This window comes from Mustela nivalis (assembly GCF_964662115.1).
Source record: "Mustela nivalis genome assembly, chromosome: 8".
Lineage (NCBI taxonomy): Eukaryota > Metazoa > Chordata > Mammalia > Carnivora > Mustelidae > Mustela > Mustela nivalis.
In genome coordinates, this window is record NC_139027.1 from 25,457,240 (window position 1) to 25,477,889 (window position 20,650).

General features: G+C 34.9%; 1 protein-coding gene across 1 annotated transcript in view; it reads left to right on the forward strand.

The window, feature by feature from the left end:
- Window positions 1–20,650, forward strand: part of BIRC6 (baculoviral IAP repeat containing 6) — a 137,555-nt gene that overhangs the window by 73,890 nt on the left and 43,015 nt on the right. Inside the window, exons 42-43 of the mRNA XM_082745293.1 lie at window positions 1,518–1,682; window positions 2,918–3,086. Of these exons, the coding sequence (XP_082601419.1) occupies window positions 1,518–1,682; window positions 2,918–3,086 (334 nt within the window). The remainder of the gene's footprint in view (window positions 1–1,517; window positions 1,683–2,917; window positions 3,087–20,650) is intronic.

A 20,650-nucleotide genomic window follows, 5' to 3' on the forward strand; every position in this document is an offset into this window, starting at 1 on the left:
GAGAAAGAGGAGGAAGCAGGCTCCCTGCTGAGCAGAGAGCCTGATGCGGGGCTCGATCCCAGGACCCGGGATCATGACCCGAGCCGAAGGCAGAGGCTTTAACCCACTGAGCCACCCAGGCGCCCCGAAAGATGGCATTTTTAATCATAGATCCATAAAACTAAATTGCAGGTCAATTTATGAAAGTAGTATGCATAATATTCTTCCTTAGAAAATATTCCCATTAAGAGAAACGAAAAACATTGGTATTATTTTTAAATAACCCTTAAAACTAATGTTAGTTGCAAATCATTTTTTTTTTTTAGTTACAAATCTCTTTTGAGTGTTCATAGTATATTTAGTGAAAATTCTTTAAAAGAAGATTCTTGTTATAGAATTAATTGTAATTTTACTGTCCACAAAAATAATAATAAAAATTGACCTTTACAGAGTTTGAGGTTATGTTAATAAGGCCACTGGTTCTAAGTAATTTCTTCTGTCTCTACACCATTCACATTTTTTAAATGTCCTCTTTTGCCAAAAGAGAATTTTCTACACATCACATTCTGAGAAAGAAAGAAATTGAGAATTATTCCTTCTAGAAATAGAAGCAATCTTGCTTACTTTGATTGAAAACATATGACACCATTATAGAATTCTCCTAAGATATGCTTGTACTAGATTCATCCCAAGCGATCTGGCTCATATCCCCGTTCCTTTCACTGTTTTCTCTAATTTTAAGTCATTGACTCTGTTGTCTTTACCCCATGTTTTATTGATAAATATTTAAAATTGTTATTTATTTATTCATAAATAGAAGCATTTATTCCCCATTTTTCCCCTCTCCCAGTCCCTGGCAGCTACCAGTCTGTGTTCTGTGTCTCTATATTTACCTGCTGTGGGTATTTAATATAAATGGAATGGTGCAGTATGTTATCTTCTGTGTCTGTCTGCTTTCACTTAGCATGTTTTTGAGGTTCATTCGCAAAGCAGCATGCATGTATCGTACTTCATTACTTCTTATGGCTGAGTAATTGTTTTCTATGTATATATATATCACAGTTTGTTTATTCTTCTTCCATTGAAGGGTATTTGGGCTGTTTTGACTTTTTGGCTGTTACAGTCTTGCTGTGAAAACACGTGGACCTCTATTTGCTTATCCGTTGTTTTTTTTTTCCCCCTTTGGTTATATACTTAGGAATAGAATTGCTGGGGCACATAGTAATTTTTTATTTTTTATTTTTAAAAGAGATTTTATTTATTTATTTGACATCTCTGTCAAATAAATCAGATAGGCAGAGAGACAGTCAGAGATAGAGGGGAAGCAGGCTCCCTGATCCCAGGACTCTGGGATCATGACCTGAGCCAAAGGCAAAGGCTTAACCCACTGAGCCACCCAGGTGCCCCCTTTATTTAATATTTTGAAGAGTCCTCAGACTGTTTTCTATCGCAGCTGAACTCTTTCTTTTTGCACTGATAAATATTTTTGAGGGCAACTAAAATCAAATAGTAAGAAATTTTCGTTTTTTCCTCATAAGCCACAGGTATCCAGCTCTCATAACCCTACATCAACAGAAGAACAGCAGCTGTATTGGGCCAAAGGGACTGGCTTTGGAACAGGCTCTACAGCTTCTGGATGGGATGTGGAACAAGCCTTAACCAAACAGAGGCTGGAAGAGGAACATGTTACCTGTCTTCTGCAGGTATGTTTACAATGTTGATACTGTCAGGGATAATAATTAAAATTATTTTTTTATATTTGTATTGATTAAGTGTTGATGACTCTCCAACTCATCTTCAGCTACTTGTATAAAACACATTATACTCCTTACTCTCAGTGCATTTAAGATACTATTGGACTTGTATCTATACAAGTCCAGTATAACATACTACTGGACTTGTAACTATAAATTTCTTCCCTCTCAATTAGCTTCTTCACTGAGAGGAAAGTGACAAGTATGAAATTACCCCAAAACTGGAAAACGTACCATATCTACCTCGTTCCAGTCCTCTTTTCATCTAATGTGCTGTGTCTGGACTCTTCAAGGGAAAAAAATTATTTTTTTAATATATTTGTTTCTTTGTTTCATATTGTTTTATGACTTTTCTAGAATCAGGCATGTTGAACGAACACCAAAAATCCCACAGCACCAGTATGACAAGGGGGAGATGCTTAAATACTAGCTTGAGTCCCTGCATCAACTAAATAGGTCAAATTTTTCTTTTTTTAAAGATTTTACTTGTCTGTTTGAGAGGGAGAGAGACAGTGAAAGGGAACACAAGCAGGGGGCGTGGGAGAGGGAGAAGCAGGCTTCCCGCTGAGCAGAGAGCCTGATGCAGGGCTCAATCCCAGGACCCTGGGATCATGACCTGAGCTGAAGGCAGATGCCCTATGACTGAACCACCCAGGTGCCCTAAAATAGGTCAAATCTTTGAGCCTTATTTTCTGCAGTTCTAGAGTGATAGGCTCATTCTGGTATAGAATTCTAAGATCATCCTCAAAATGTAAACTGAATCTACTCAATAAAATAAATAATGTCAGAATTTCTGCTAAGTTTTTTTGTTTTGTTTTGTTTTTTTAAGATTTTATTTATTTAGAGAGAGATAGCAAGAAAGGGAATACAAGCAGGGGAGTGGGAGAGAGAAAAGCAGGCTTCCTGCCAGGCAGGGAGTCCGACTCAGGGCTGCTGCTAAGTTTTGAAGTATGTGTTCTTAGGTGGACTTTTTCTAAATGTCTAACTCTATACAGTATATCGTCATCATGCTAAAAGCACATCCTTCTCTTTTGAAAATCTGAAGAAAAGAATATCTTGTTTTTAAAAGATAGACAGTGACTGACTTGAAAATATAAACAGTACTCTGAATATCTAACAAAATGTGGGCTTTTGAAGTGTGGGAAGCTAAAATCCAATGTGAACCCAACAACTTTCATTTTTAGGTTCTTGCAAGTTATATAAATCCTGTGAGTGGTGCAGTAGATGGAGAAGCCCAGTCATCTCACGAGAGTCGAATTCAGAACAGTAATGCCCTTCCTTCTGTCCTTCTAGAGCTGCTCAGTCAGTCTTGCCTCATCCCAGCTATGTCCTCCTATCTACGAAATGATTCAGGTAAATCATACTGTTGTTAGTACCTTGTTGACTTCTTTTATCGTCTATTAAAATAATAAGGTACAATTGAAGTATTTGGTGTTAGTTATCCCCGATATATGTAGGTATAAGATTAATGGATTTCTTTCTTAAAAATTTTTCTGGAGATAACCTAGTTGTCTTTAGGGGTTCCTAATTGGATAAATGTGTTGTGACCTGTTCTGGAACACAAAATGAAAGTTTTCCTTATCCCTTTGTTTTAACCTGTGAATGTACTGTATTGAAAAATAATGTATAATGGAAATTAATAGGGCAAAGGCTGGCATCTATCTTCCTGACTGTGTTTTGAGCTAAATATGGTTGATTGAACTTCTGTGCATCTTAATGTTTTTCTCAAGCACTGTACAATTTCAGATGATGGTAAATTGAAGAAAGGCAGATGTACAAATTATTCTAATCCATAGATATTTGATAATAAGTACTAATTTTTACAAATTCAATAAGAAAAGTACTATAGTTACTTACTTTGCCAGTTTGCAACTGATAATTGAAACTAGTTATAGTTGTGAAATTAGTTCCAAGAATTGGTATTCTTTTTCCAAATAATAATAGTTTTGTTTACAGATATTGCCAAAAAAACCCAAAGCAGTTAACATCTCCTCCTTTTAGTTAAGAACTTTTAGGTTTTTTGTTTTTGTTTTCTTTTTTCTTTTTTTTTTTTTAATATTTTATTTATTTATTTGACAGACAGAGATCACAAGCAGACAGAGAGGCAGGCAGAGAGAGAGAGAGAGGAGGAAGCAGGTTCCCTGTGGAGCAGAGAGCCCGATGTGGGACTCGATCCCAGGACCCTGAGACCATGACCTGAGCCGAAGGCAGAGGCTCAACCCACTGAGCCATCCAGGCCCCCCTTGTTTTTGTTTTCAACTGTCTGCTCTGCTTCTGATCTTTGTCTTTTATTCGTATTCTTGCTTATAAAAATAGAGTTTTACCCATTGAATTGTATTATTAAGGATTGGTGAGGAAAATGATGGGAATAAGTCTTGAAGTCTGTTTGGTACTTGGTAGCAGTTTAATGCACAATTGGATGGATGGAAAAGCTACTTGTATTTGAAAAGAGGTAATTGCCCCTTAATGTCTACCATTGTGGAGGTTATTGGGCTTAAAAACAGAGGGTTTTCTAGTCTGCCTTAAACTTCTTCATAAAAATTTTGAGGTGATATATTATTTAGATTGATTTTGTTCTTACACTGACCTATTTCATGTATCACATTCGTCTTTTTTTAAAAGTAGTTGTCAAATAAACAGTATATTTATTGATTAAGTAAAATATTTAAAGCTATAAACATACTGGTGCCAAAATTTAACATTGGATTGTATAGAGAAATTGAATAGAATAAGATAAGATTTTTCTTTATCTCTTTCCACATTATTAAAATATTGTATTAATCATTTCACTTTCAAAATTTATATCCTCAAAAACTTAAAATCTTGTTCTATAGTTCACTCTGTGTAACACTGAGCTTTTATGTTTATGGTCAGGGTTAAAAAGGAAATCCAGTATTATCTACGTTTACTATTTATTCATGTAAACTGTAATTTCTGCTGAGTATGTTAATAAATAGTGATTTTGATAACTATCTGGGATTACAGAGACTTTGATACTCTATCTTGGAGCTATTTGAGAAATTTAATACAACAAATCAAGAGTTTGACCTTTCTTTTGTGACATACTATTTATCTGTAAAAGGTGATTTTTTTTTTCCCCCAGCCCAATGTTTAGATTTATGTACTTGAAGTTGATACCTGGTCCAGTGGTAGAGTTGGAATTGATACATTCACATTTGAATGTGGTAAAAAATTACTTTGAAATTATATTTTTAGATAAATTAAAGTGACTTAGTTAAGATGAATAGGTCAGGTAATTTGGTAGCACACCTCTTAAATTATGTTTTCAGTGATCAGAGAAAATTATTCTCGAGTTTGATGCAGTCTGATCTTTAGTTGGTGAGAAAAGTATACTCATTTAAGATGAGTGTTAAAATTCATTCTGAATATGAATTTTTGAGGAAAACATAGCTTAATGTTACATTAATAAATATGTTACTTATCAATTTTGGTTAAAATGTTAGTTTTTTAAGTAGCATTTTAAAATCTGAACAAGTTATATAGTCATTTTTCTTGGAACTCAGTAAAATTCCAGTTTTAGGGGCCGCTGGGTGGCTCATTTGGTTAAGGGGCTGCCTTCAGCTCAGGTCATGATTCCAGGGTCCTGGGATGGAGCCCTGCATCCGGCTCCCTCCTCCATGGGCAGCCTGTTTCTCCCTCTCCACCAGCTGTGCTCTCTCATGCTCTCTCTCCCTCTCTCAAATAAATAAAATCTTTTAGAAAATTCCAGGTTTAGAAGACTAGTTTATAGTTCATTTTCCAGTTTTATCATTTGCCTATAGAATATTATTTTTGGCAGTTTGGGGTGGTGGGATAGGGTAAAGTATCGAGTCTAGAATCTTCTATTTCAGTTGTCCTATCTTTTCTCCTTTAATCTGAAACATTTCCCAGCTTTTCTTTGTCTTTCATAATATTGACTTTTTTACAGAATATGCCATTTATTTCATTGCCTATCTGGCAAGTTGGTATTTAAGTGTGACAACAGTGCTAATAATTTCACTTGCGACATTATATTTCAGGAATGATTTGCTTACATTGCTAGCAGATAATACACAGAAACACAGGCATAATGCAGTAGGCTTTTTTAAGAGCTATAGTCAAGCAGTGCACATTTCCTTTCTGTCATATATATATATATATATAGTCTTTTTTAAAGACTTTATTTATTTGACAGAGATACAGTGAGGGAGGGAGCACAAGAAGTGGGGGTGGGAGAGGGAGAAGCAGGTTTCTCACCAAGCAGAGAGCCTGATGCAGGGCTTGATCCCAGGATCCTGGGATTATGACCTGAGCTGAAGGCAGATGCTCAACAACTAAGCCACCCATGCGCCCTGTTACATGTTTTTTTAAATGATAGGTGATCAAGACAAGAAAATACAGAAACATATAGTAGTTTACACTCTGGTTTTCACTGGTCTGCCATTTACTATAGAATATGCTTTCTCACTCCCTTCCCACCTCCTTTTTGTCCTCCTTCTTATGGTTGTTAGGAGAAAAATCCTAATATTTCTTTTTTTGTGAATTAACTGTTTCAGGAGGAATTTTTAATAGCCTAATAGTTTTCCTATTATAACCTTTTCATATATTGGCTTTTCTCTATTGGCCTGAAAATGGGTGGAGAAGAAAATGTAAAAGCTTGTTACAAGTGAAAGAATGGAGAAATTTTTGGAGTGTTTTGTTTGGCGGCATCACAGGGGCAGTATAAGTCTTCATATTTAATGAAGTTAATCAGATTTGTCAAATGTTACAACATGGTTCCAGTTACTTGAAATGGTTGAGTACATTTGAAGCTTAAATAATTCTTTTTATGCGAACTAAAAGAAAGACATCTGTTAGTGTTCTTATTTGGTTTTATACATTAGATTAACATGAAATCAGTAACATAACTCGGTGTTTGCCAACTATATCAAACAGTATTGTGTATGTATTTTTAAATTTTTCTTGAAAGAACTTAATTTCAGAAGCTAATTTATAAGAGAATTGTTAGAAAAATTATAAAACAGTAAATCTAAAGCCAGAACTTCAAGGTGGGTAATTCAAATAAGTGAATTAAATGTTTTATCTCAATTATTAATTTTCAAAGGAATAATAAAAACCCTTAAAGAGAGAAAGTAGTTAGGTAGATAGGAAAATCCTTGTATAAAGAACATGTTTACTTTAACTTGCTTCTTTCAACAGTCTGACTTCCTTTTCTCATTGCCATGGATTTTGAACTCTGCCTTGTAAACAAGGATCATTTTTTTATTCAAGCAGTGGTTAATATTTATGCTCTTCAGTAAGCCTGCAGTTCCCCCTGATGGCCACTAGATGGGGACCTGTTTCATTTCCAGTAATACTTGGTTTAAAAAAAATGGGTGACTGTAGAATGTTACTCTAGGGTTCCTCACCATCACCTTGTCTCCATACTATTTTGGAAAATGACATGCTCGTATTTTCAGAAAGCAACATTACTGAGCACATTAAATTACTTGCTAATAATTATCAAAGTGTCATAAAAACTCTACCTTTTTAGTGATGGTTTCATAGCATGGAGGTAAGTATAATTTCAGAAAGGGAAATTTGAGTTTTCCTGTTCAGTCCCTGCCAGTTACAGATGAGGAAGGGACAAATGAGAAAAATTGAAATCCAGAGAAATTTATTCATTTTCCCAGGTTTAACTCTTTAGCAGTAATATGGCCATTATTAAACACACAAATTTTAAAAAAAACTAAATTTTATTTATTTGATAGCACAAAAGTGGGCAGAGGTTTAAGGGGAGGGGCAGAGGCAGAGAAGCAGTGGAGCTGCTGCACGGCTCCATCTCAGGACCCTGAGATCATGACCTGAGTCAAAAACCAAGAGGCAGAGGTTTAAATGACTGAGCCACCCTGGCGCCCCACAAATTTTCAAATTTTAAAGCAAGATAGAAATGGCTTTTTCATTATGGAAAAGAGAAGTGAATAAACATAAGTTAGAAGGTAGAAATAAAATAAATTTAAAAAAAAAGAAGGTAGAAATAAGAGAACAAGCACAGGACTTTTTTGTTGGGAACATTATCGAGTATCTACCAATTTGTCTAGTTGTCTTAACTAAATAATGGTATATATTGGTATTAAAATTTTCTCATTTTTTTCACAGTATTGACTTGGTAGTTCCAGAGCTAGCTATATTGGGACAAAACCCATTATTGCAAGCTGTATTACACCATCTGATTTTCCTCACACAGATTTTATATGTTTATATGTTCTTACTGTATCTTATCTTTCGTTATACTTCTCAAAAAGTTAGGATTTAAATTTAATTTCATGAGTACACTATTTTAGAGTAAAGTTAATTGTTGTTATGGCAAATGTCTAAATTTAAACATGACCACATTCTTTAAAACCTGAATTATTACTAAAAAGTTAATTCATCTTCTCTCCCCAACCCTACACCTACCCCTGTACCCATCTTTCTGGTGTTAAGGGAAGCAAATTCAGGAGGGTCTAGCATTCTTTGAGAGCTTGGAGATTATATTAGTGTTGTGCCATGAAAACCTAGTGGTTTATCAATAAGTAATCTCATCATTTATGAAAACTTAGTTTTGGTTATTTTTTTGATACACATTGCCTGGAAACAAACAAGTAGAGATTATTGAGCCATTATGACACATAGTACTTAACTTTGTATCTTACAGTTTTCTTGCTAATGGTTTATTTGAAACTTTTGAATTGTATTATGTATGTTTCTTTGCACTGTTTTAATAAACAGTCTGTCAGAAACTGGTTAAAATTTTAAAAGATTCTTCTGCTATATGTCATTTGGCTTTTAATCCAAAGCTGTATTATAATATGGCCCTAGTTATCTTGAAAATTAGTTGAGGGGTACAAAAAGTTTAAACCATTTGCCTATATTTAGTGTATTTATTTTTATATGCAATTTAAAAACAAGATATTGTTAGGATCTATCTACCATATATTTCATTTGTGGTAAAAGAATACAGAAAGCCAAAATTTTGATCATGTTAGTATCCATGTAGTGTGTCTTGCCCGTAGGCGTTCATCAAAAAATGTTAGTTCCTTTTATCTGAAATTCTCGTATTCGTCAAAGGTATCCTGTGTGGGAATAAATATCTTTGATACAGAATGCATCACTCTGTTAAATAATTTTATTGGTAAATTTTAAATGGGTTTCTAGTTGACTTCATTTGTACAAGTTTGTAAGGTTAAAATACCTGCTAAATTTCAGAGATACCTTCCTTGATTAACCAAAGTAAAGTGATCCTTCCCTTCCTGTTAGTTGCCAGTGTAGCTAATGCTTATATTTTCACTTCTCACATTGTAGTCCTGTTATGGTATGAACTTTCTTAATGAAATTTCACCTAACAAACTTGCCAAGTTAAACATAACTCTCCAGTTCTTCTATAAACACCTCAACTTGTACATGTATATTTCTTTTCTCAATAATTAAATTGTAAACCTATTAACAGTTGTATTTGTTTCCAAATTTGTGCTGCTTGTATTACCATTATATAATTAAATATTATACAAACTAGATGTTTATATGATAAATAGAATACTTTTTTTAAAAAAAAAGATCCTATAATAAAGGAATTGGTTAAAACAGTTAATTAGGTTTACACTGAGAAACTATAAAATATTTCATATATATATGAAATATATATAAATATATATAAATATATATAAATGAAATATATAAATATTTCATACACACACACACACACACACACACACTTGTGCAGAGATCCCCAGTAGAATGCCCTTCCGGCTAGGTAGAGCAAGTTGGCCCTGACTTGTATAAAAAAACATACATACTTTGATCCTCTGCTGGAAATCTTTGATACTTTGATGTAGATTTCTCTGTTTCTTCTTCTTGTCTAGTTGCTGGCTTATCTGCCAACTTCAGTTCAGTTCAGCATACCTAGGGTTGACATGAATCCCCAAAATAATTTGTTGGCTAAGGCTTGGTTGAGGAGTATAAATTCAATAAATTAAAGAATTAGAAAATTGCAAGGGAGATGAAATACTGTATATGAATTGTTAGGCACAGAAATTATTTTTATCAGTGTATTTATACAAAACTCATTCATGTTTCCATCCTAGCATTTATATATGATAGAGTTAGTGCTAATTATATATAAAAATCATAGCATAGCCATAAAATGCCTTCTGTTTATTAATGGACCAGTATTCTTCATGGTATGTCTTCACTTAAGATGTCCTTTCAGTGGGGCTTCTGGGTAGCCAGTTGATTCAGTGCCTTCCTTCCCCTTAGGTCATATTCTTGGGGTCCTGGCCCTGCATCAGGGTCCCACCTCAGCTGGGAGCCTGCTTCTTCCTCTCTCTGCCGCTCCTCCTGCTTGTGATCCAGCACTCTCTTTTTCTCTGTCACATAAGTAAAATCTTAAAAAAAAAAAAAATAGGTGTTCTTTCAGTAATTTCATTTGTAAGTATTTTGATTGCAGAGCCATATTTTGTTTGTATTTTTTTATTTATTATTTATTTTTAGAGATTTTATTTATTTGAGGGAGTGAGCAAGAGTGAGAGTACGTGAGCAGGGACAGTGGGAGAGGAAGAGGGAGGAGTAGACTCCCCTACTGACCAGGGAGCCCCATGTGGGGCTCGATCCCAGGATTCTTGGATCATGACCTGAGCCAAAGGCAGACGCCTAACCGACTGAGCCACCCAGGCGCCCCTAGTTACTACTTTTTAAATTAGAAAATTTCTCTTATGGGAGTAACTATAGTATTATCACATATTTGTGTCCTTAGTTGTTGAAAATTCCAAGGTACTTTTCAGGTATTGCATAATTCAGCAACCAGGAAACATCGGAGTATCAGGAGGGCCGTGGCTTGGCTTGCATAGTAGTAAGCAGTAGCACTGAACATGCATTTGGTACTTACTGAATAAAGGAGCTGTAAGCACCCTTGCAGACATGGCGTAGCATAACAGTGTTGTGCCCATGCTCTTTGTCAGCTGGTCACATTTAATCCTGTGACAACGGCGAAGTGTGCATGTGAAAAGGACCAAAGGGTAAAAGACAGCTAAGGGTTTTCTGATGCAGCTCTTTAGGGCAGAAACGGTGATTAAGGAATTCAAGACTGAAACAATAGCTCTGTTTTACGTTTTAACAGGCAGATTTTCATTAAGACTTTGTTACATTTATTGACTCCTTTTGTTCACTGAACACCTATCCATGTTAGTTTAAAAGTATATATCTGAAAAAGTGAACATAAATTAGCTTTTCCTTAGTTTTCCAAATTCTCTCTGGCTATATTCAGTTTTTTTTTTTTTAATAAAACACAAATAATGCAAAATTAGATATAATAACTATGTCCAATAAATGCAAACATACAAAACCTTGACATTTTAAAGTGCAAAATGGATAAGAAATGGTACAATAATGAAATTTTTAAAAAAGATTTTATTTATTTGACACAGAAAGAGAGATCACAAGTAGACAGAAAGTGGGGGGAAACAGGCTCCCCACCAAGTAGAGAGCCCAAAGCGGGGCCCAATCCCAAGACCCCAGGATCATGACCCAAGCCAAAGACAGAGGCTTCAACCCACTGAGCCACCCAGATGCCCCAATACAATAGTGAAAAATTTATGTAAAGTTATTTATAAACCGGACCCAGAGTTTTATGTATCATGCTGTTCGGGCTGTTGTCCATCTCATTGTCCTTTGCTGATTACGCTGTCTCCACAGCTTTTGCTTCCATTCCTTTTATGAAGAGAATATATTTTATTTTCATAATTTAAGATTCCCAGTTGGCCCTTCCTACTACTAATTCAGTTGAATGAAATAAATGCTGTTTGAATAAAGGGAACTACTCTGTTTCATTTACTTAAAAGGACTATTTTATTTTCTCTATGCCCACTTATTTTTAGATTTAAAAAAATTTCAACTGTCAGTCAGACAGTGCTTGAGATTTGTCATATCTTTTCCCCCAATTCTGCTTTGTTGAGTTTTAACTTGCCAGGCTGTCCTCAGCATTATTCTTATCATGGACAGATACTTCTCATTTTGTGCTTTTTCTTGTTGTTTTTGATAACTTATGACCATTTACTTTTTGAAAACCAGTGTTCCTTGGATTAGCTATATTCTTGTATAATTTTATCTGAAATACTATAATTTTATGTAGTTTATTTTTTATTTCATATACTCTATTTTTTTTAAAAGCAGTTGTAGGTTTTAAAGAGTTTCCACATACTCCGTCTCTCTTCAACTCCCAGTATATCATACCTGTTACTTACATGTTGCATTAGTGTGGTACATGTTACAATTGATAAAGTAATAATGATATGTTATTTTTAACTAAAGACGGTGGTTTACATATAGTGTCACTCTGTTTTGTTCAATTCGGAGGGTTTTGACAAGTGCTTAGTGTCATGCATTTCACTATTAGAGTATCACACAAAATAGATTCACTGCCCTAAGAAGCTCTCTGTGCTCTGCCTATTCATCCCAACCTCCTTCTCACCCCCCTGAAACCTCTAGTAACCACTGATCTCTTTACACACTCCATTGTTTCCTTTACCAGAATGTCATATAGTTGGAATCAGAGTATATAACCTTTTCAAAGTTGCTTCTTTTACTAAGTAATTTTTCCTCTAAGCAGTATATATTTGAGGTTCCACCATATCATTTGGTGGCTTGATAGCTTGGATATTCAACAGTTTACTTACATATTCACCTTTTGAAGAGCATCTTGGTTGTTTCTGGGTTTTGACAGTTATGAATAAAACTGCTATACACCTTCTTGCTCATATTTTTGTTACAGTTTTTGTTCCATTGATCTATTTGTCTATTCTTTTGCCAATACTATATTATCTCCATTATTGTAACTCGGTAGTAAGTCTTAAATCCTGATTGTAGCAGTCCTTTGACTTTTTAAATATTGTCTTGGCTATTCTGAGTATTTTGCCTTTCTAAATAAATTTTAGAGTGGGTGTTGATATCCTCAAAATAAGTTACTGGGGTTTTTATTGGGGTGGTTTGCTTTGTTCTCTTTCTCTTTGTATGTTACATGGAAGCAAGTTGGGAAAAATAAAACATTGTTGAGTACTTTATTAAATGAGTTTATAAAATAGTAAAAATGGAAATTTTTGGATAACTGGCTACATTTATATCAATATAAATTTTAGTGTTTCAGATATTTAAATGCAGAAATGAAAGCTATTCAGAATTTTAATGGAAGAGGGAAAGTTTTTCTGAAACTTTATTTTTTTGCTGTTCCCTAGAAGTTACGTTTATGTCTATGTTTTCATGTGTTTAAAAATTAAAACAACATATTAGGTGAAGTGTTTATAAAACTTACTGTTCTCTTTTCCTCAGACACAAAGTAGTATTATAAAGCAATTGAAGAAAATAAACATCCCAGAAGAAAAAAGTGGAAATGGTATATGAATAAGTACTACCTAAGAAGGTTTTCATGACTGTTCTGTTGAAAGGAACTCACTTCCTGTACAGCTAACCCACTTAAAGTGTACATTTGGTGATTTGGGGCACAGTCATGTGTAGAACATTTTTATCACTTTTATAAAAGATTCCAAGATTACATACCCCAAGATTACATACTCTGGAATTTGCTCCAGTGCATCATGAGGCATATCTTCATTTTTATGAGCACACAACTGATATTTAGTAATTAAGTCAAATCCATATTGATAAACACAAATTGGTTCCTTTGCTGTTGTAAAGAATGTTGTGATGACTATTTTTGGTGACCTTGTTAGCATTATTTAAATTTTAGAATTACTAGAACTGGTGAATGAAAATGTGTGTCAGTTTGTTATTTTGCCATTTTTAACTTGTCCTCTAGAGATGTTAGTCAGTAATGTTTGATACCTTTATAAAATTTTTTTTTAGAGATTTTTATTTATTTATTTAACAGACAGAGATCACAAGTAGGCAGAGAAGCAGGTAGAGAGAGAGGAGGAAGCCGACTCCCCGCTGAGCAGAAAGCCCGATGCGGGCCTCGATCCCAGGACCCTGGGATCATGACCTGAGCCGAAGGCAGAGGCTTTAACCCACTGAGCCACCCAGGCGCCCTGTTTGTTGCCTTTATAAAAGTTTGATATCAATTTCCTTCCTCCTTTTATCTATCTATACATGCATACAGATATACATAAATTTTACATATATATACACATTTTTTCTGTATCAGTTGTGAGACATGTGTTGCAGGCATTATAACCCTGTTACCCCTAAGTGTTTTAGGATTTATTTCCTAAAAGACAAAGGCAATCTTCTACATAACCACATTATAGTAATCAGAATACAGAAAGTTCACATTGATCTAATACAACCATCTAATCATCCGATTCACAGATATCATTGATATTTCATCTGTTGTCCCAATCATGTCCTCTCTAGCAAAGAAAAAAATTGCTTTTTGTCCAACAGTTAATCTAGGGTCACATGTTACGTATGTTCCTCTTTCATTTCCTTTAATCTGGAGCATTTCTCAGGCTTTCTTGCCTTTTCTGACTATCACAGTTTAATGAAATCTTTTATTATAGAAAAGTCTAAGGTTGGTGGAACTAGTGATTGTAGTATAATGAACGTCCGTGAGCTCCATCACTTGGCTTCATCAGTGATTAACCCTTGGCTCTGCTTTTTATTTATTTCTTCACTCTGTTCTTTCCAAATAGACACATACGTACACACAGTAGGTTATTGTAAAGCAAATCTAAGACATCATTTTGTGCAAGCCATGAGTAACGTAAGCAGTGCCTAAAAACACAAAGGCGAAGGTAAAAATAGATTACCTCGTGTACCATCCTCTGGAAATAACAAACAGTAGCATTTAATAATTGTATGTGTATAGCTAGAAGTATCAGCAGGTATCTAGATTGGTGATAAAGGTAAAGGAATGGAGGTATTTGGAACCTAAACAGCTTAACTATTTCTACCAAAATGGAGAGAAGAGAGTGTAAGGGATATCAGAGTTTATTAGCTAATCTCTTAAAGCTTCTTCTCTTATAGCTGGAAGGAATAGAAAGTTTATGTAGTAATGTTTTTGCCAGTCATAGCTATTAAGCCAAACAGGCTTTGCATGATTTATGTGAAGTATTTCTGTTTTGTTCTTACCAGAGGATTTCTGCCTTTAGGGATTTAATTTGTCAAAGTATCACCATAGATTTTTATTTGTTTCTTTTTCTTGTTACTTTGTCCTGCCAAGCAGTTTGAAAAATCAAGCTTTTGGCCAGTTAATATCTTTTAAGAGTTTACTTACTTTTTAGATGCATTAATTAAAAAATTTGTAATCTAGGGTGCCTGGGTGGCTCAGTGGGTTAAAGCCTCTGCCTTCGGCTCAGGTCATGATCCCAGGGTCCTGGGATCGAGCTCCCTGCTGAGCAGGGAGCCTGCCTCCCCTCTCTCTCTGCCTGCCTCTCTGCCTACTTGTGATCTCTGTCTGTCAAATAAATAAAGAAAATCTTTAAAAATAAAATAAAATAAAATTTGTAATTATGGCATTAAAATTCAGCTGTAACTGTTTCGATTCTCTAGGATGTTTATATTTCCATAAACATATTAAAGTCATCTTGTTAGTTTCTACCCCCACAAAAACGTCTATTGGCAAATTGGGAATTTGATTGTAATTATATTCAGTCTTTACAGCAATTGGAGAAGACTGACGACTTAACAAGATTGAGTCTTCTGATCTATGAACACTGTATATCTTACCTGTTTAGATTTCCTTTAATGTCTCTCGGTACCATTTTTTACCCTTGAATTTATGTCAGATTTATCCCAATTCCACGTTCTATGCCATTGTAAATGGTACTGCTTTATTTAAAATTTCATTTTCCTACCATTCGTATATAAAAACAGAGTTGATTTTTATTTATTTACCTGATGTCCCCCTCCCTTGTGAAATTCATATACTAGTTCTACTAGATTTCATAGGATTTCTGTATAGGCAGTCATGCCATGTACATTAAAGACCATTCTCTTTCTTTTCAATTTGTGTGCCTTTTTCTTTTCTTATACATCTATATACTGTAGAAGTTGTTACTTTGGGAGAAAAGATTAGATGTGATGATTGCACTAGGGATATTTTAGAAGCTGTTTATCCGGTTAGGTGGTTTTCTTCTATTCCTAGTTTGGTTGGAGTTTTATAATAAATGAGTTTTGAGTTTTGTTAAATGCTTTATTTAGATTTGCTAAGCTGCTCATAATGGCTTTTCTTTTCTTTTTTTTTTTTTTTTTTTTGTCTGTTAATATTTTTTTTTTTTTTTTGCTCCATTATCTGACTTTTCAAATATTTAACTAAACCATGTATTCCTGGAAAAAAATCCCATTTGGTTGTGATTTATTATCTCCACCCCCCACTTGTGAGGGGTATTGATTCATAGTTTCTCTTTTTTCTTGTGATGTCTTTGTCTCAAAATAGTATCAGTTAATTTTATCCTCAAAAATAAGTTATTTCCATTTCCTCTATTTTCTGAAGGAGATCCTAAAAATTAATAAATGGTTTTGATAAAATTTTCCTGTAAAGCCATCTGGAGCTTTTTAATGAAAAGGTTTCTAATTGATTCAGTTGCTTTAACTAATAAGGGGCTATTCAGATTTTTTATTTCTTTTTAAAGAATCTATTTGGTAGTGTTGGTTTTCTCTCCTATTTATCTGCTTTCTACAGTGAGAGCATAGGAGTGGTTATTTGAAGCTGGCCATAGGAGGAAAGAGGCATAAGAAGAAGTGTTTAGGGTGATAGAAGTATTCTGTATCTTCATTTGGGCATTGATTACACAGGAGTGTTTATTGTCAGAAGTCATGAAAGGCACATTTGTATATTGATTATAACTTATGCATTAATAAATTGATTTTTTAAATTATAAATAATTTAGCTGGAAATGATTCCATGATTTTTCTTGCATTACTTACAGAGTTTTTTGTTGTTGTTTTTAAAGATTTTATTTATTTGTTTGAAAGAGATCATAAGTAGGCAGAGAAGCAGGCAGAGAGAGAAAGGAGGAAGCAGGCTACCTGCTGAGCAGAGAGCCTGATGCAGGGCTCGATCCAAGGACCCTGGGATCATGGCCTGAGCCAAAGGCAGAGGCGTTAACCCACTGAGCCACCCAGGCGCCCCTTACAGTTTGTTTGTTTGTTTGTTTGTTTGTTTGTTTGTTTTTTTGCTAAGAAAGTGGCAATTAGAAAATCCTGACACTTGGGGCTCCTGGCTGCCTCAGTCAGTAGTGTGAGTGACTCTTGGTGTTGGGTTGTGGGTTCAAAGCTCCACGTTGGCTGTAGAGATTATTTAAAGATAAAACCTAAAAAAGAAAAAAAAAGAAAATCCAGATACTTTTAAGATTCCTGAGAATTAAAATAAAGAACTCAGTTTTTCATTCTACCATGTGAATGCAGTTAGCTAAATCTGAGACTGCTGTAAAAATACCTTGAAAAAAATTTTTTAAGATTATGAATAATATAGTATTAAAGCTTAAAGGCAATTTTTTAGTGTGCTTTAAGGAAAGTATTATGATGAATTTCAAACCATATTAATTTTTCCCCCTTGCCTAAAGTACTTTTTCTCTCTGTGTTAGTAAATCATGCTAGTGCTTTTCTCTGAAATTGTGACCTTAGAGTAGCATTATATTTTAGTGCTTAAGGATCTAGGCTTCAGAGCTGGGTGACCTGTTTGTGAGTCCAGTCCTTTCCACATCACTGATTATGCAGCCTTGAAAAAGTTGGTCATCCTTTCTGTGCTTCACTTTACTCATGTGGAAAATGAAGATAATATTTACCTAATGAAATTGTGAGAGTTGAGTTGACTACTATTTATGTAAAATGCTTAGAACCGTTCCTGCCTGGCGTACGTGTGCTCGCCGTGTTAGCTGCTATTGCTGTTGTCGTAATCATGATTTGCCTTCGAGACAGTGGTGTTCTGTTTAGAAGGGTCCAGTTTTCTTTGTTTTTAGAACATCATGATTATCCCCTTTATGTCTAAATTTATTTTCTTATAAAGCAGAAGCAGCAGGAAAATAGTATTAGACTAGAAGTCCAGATATTTCAGTCCTTTTCTAAGTCCATTTTTGGGTGCTTAGGAAACAAATTTTAGTGCTTTGTTGTTAGTTACCTATAATAAAAAACATTATTAAAAGTTTTATAGTGGGGCGCCTGGGTGGCTCAGTGGGTTAAAGCCTCTGCCTTCGGCTCAGGTCATGATCCCAGGGTCCTGGGATTGAGCCCCGCATTGGGCTCTCTGCTAAGTGGGAAGCCTGCTTCCTCCTCTCTCTCTCTGCCTACTTGTGATTTCTGTCTGTCAAATAAATAAATAAAATCTTTAAAAAAAACGTTTTATAGTAATATCAATTAATTGCCACCAATTATGAGTCTTAGTTAATATCACATTTAGATTTATATATAAATTTATATAAATTTTACATGAAGCTACCTTTAGAGGGAGATTACTTCTAGAGGTTCTGGTTTCAGTGATGTATTGATAGTGTAATCACAATTGTTTCCTGTATCATTTAATTGTCTTCCAATTTTAGAGAGGAAAATGACCGCATAGCTTATAATCACTCTTACCCTTTGGGGATTTATAGTCCGTATGCTCTGATTTATACATTTATTCTTAATTGATCAGGGAGAAGCTTATGTTATACCATTTGGAGGTGTGTTTTTTCATTTTTTAAAAAAATGTCCTTTGCCAGATTATCTCTTCATATTCTTTGGATCAAAAAATTTATTTATATATCAGAACATTTGAGGTTTAATTCAGCAGGGTTATCGTCTTTTAATAAAAACACAGTGTTTCCTCGGGGTACTTGTGGGGCTCAGTCGGTTAAACAGCTGCCTTTGGCTCAGGTCATGATCCTGGGATGGTCCTGGGATGGGTCAGGTCCTGACCCATTATCAGGGTCTCTGCTCAAGAGACCCATTATCAGGCTCTCTGTTCAGTGGGGAACCTGCTTCTCTCTCTCCCTCTGTAGCTCCCTCTGCTGCTCCTTTGCTTGTGCACTCTCTCTCTAATAAATAAAATAAATCTAATAAATAAAATAAAATTTTAAAAAAAGACACAATCTTGCCTCAACTGTTTTGTTGTAAGAGCAAAATTGGTGTTTATTTTTAATCCTGTTGATTATCCTGGCAAAGTGTCTTGTTATGAAACGTCAAAGACGTATTATATATATAATATTATATAATATATATATATATATATATATATAAAGATGTATTATATATATAATAAGCTTCTGTCACTGTGATGTTTGAAGTCACTTTAATATGATGAGGCTTAGCATATAATTTATTTTGCTGCTTCTCTAATGTGAGATTATGTGTTATTAATTACTTCTATTATAAAAAGGCATGCTTTGTTGTATTAGGCTTAATTTTTTCAACAATAGAATCTTGCAGAGCAGTAGAGGGTAGATTATCTGGGAGTGTAATATGAAGCATAAATTGCATTCGTAGAAGTGTTAGGAAAAACACCAAACTCTGAGGAAAGTCTATAACTTTGTATTACTAAATAACGTTGGAAAACAGGGTCACCTGGGATGCTCAGTGCATTAAGCGTCCAGCTCTTGATTTCCTCTCAGGTCATGATCTCAGGGTTGTGCTGGACGTGGAGCCTGCTTAAGAGTCTGTCTCTCTCTCTCTCTCTCTCTGTCTCTCTCTCCTGCCCTCCCCCCTCTAAAAAAACAATAAAACAACATTAGAAAACAAAGATTTTATTTATCTGAGAGAGAGAGCGTGTGTGCATGGGCACGAGTTGGGGAGAGGGGCAGAGAGAGATATAGACTTCCAGCTGAGTGGGGAGCCAGATTTGGGCCTTGATCCCAGGACCCCGAGATCATGACCTGAGCCAAAGGCAGAGGCTTAACTGACTGAACCACCCAGGAGTCCCTCAGATAGATAAATCTTCAAAAAAAAAAAGTTCAAAATGACATATGATTAAAAAGTAATTCACCCTAATGTTGCCTTCCCAACCTTAGTCCTTCTCTCTGCATGAAAATACCATTACTAGTTAATGATTAATATTCTCAGTATTCTATGTCTAACTGTACAAGTATATCCAGTACATGTATATATCACTGATTTTGAAGCAAAGCATTCATCCTGCTTTGAATATAGTCTAGAGGTTGTTTCTTTTACTCTATGTGATACCTACAATTCCCAGAGAAAGACCCATCTCTTTGGGTAGAGCCCAACCCACTTACTTTTCATGGTTTGTATATGTGAATAGAATATACGGAATTTGATTTTTGAAGATGGCAATATCCAGATTGGCCAAAATCCAATATTTTGTTATGATGGAAACATTCTGTATCTGTGCTGTCCAGCATGGGCTCATGTGACTCTCGACCACTTGAAACATGGCTAGTATAATCAAGGAGCAGAATTTTGAATTCTTTTATATTTTAATTAAATTTAAATAGCTCTGTATATGACCAGTGATGCTATATTGGACAACTCAGGAGGCATCATGGTATAGCGAAAAAGCTCTAGAGTTAGATACACCTCGGTGTCAATGTTGGTCTTGCTACGTACTATTTAGCTTGCTTGTACAGCTTACTAAATCTTAGCTTTTCAAACACACAGTGGGGGCCATAGTTCCTGCTCCAAGGAGGTATCCACACACAGAAATTAAAATTGTCTAGAAAAAGGATTAGACATATATATTACCAAAGTGATATGCTGGTGAAGGAGTCGAGAAAGAAAGAAATGGTCAAAATAGACTGTAGCCTTGGGGTGCCTTGCTGGCTCAGTTGGTAGAATATGTGTGTGACTCTTGATTTCTGGGTCGTGAGTTCAAGCACGTGTTGGGTTTATAGCTTACTTTTTAAAAAAGTAGACTGTAGCCTTATCATGAATGATGTATGATTTGTCAGGTTAATTAGTGTGAGATGTAACTCATGTATGTAACATTAGTGTTTAGAAATTCATCTTTTCCTCTAAGTATTCCTACATAGTTCCACAGTCAT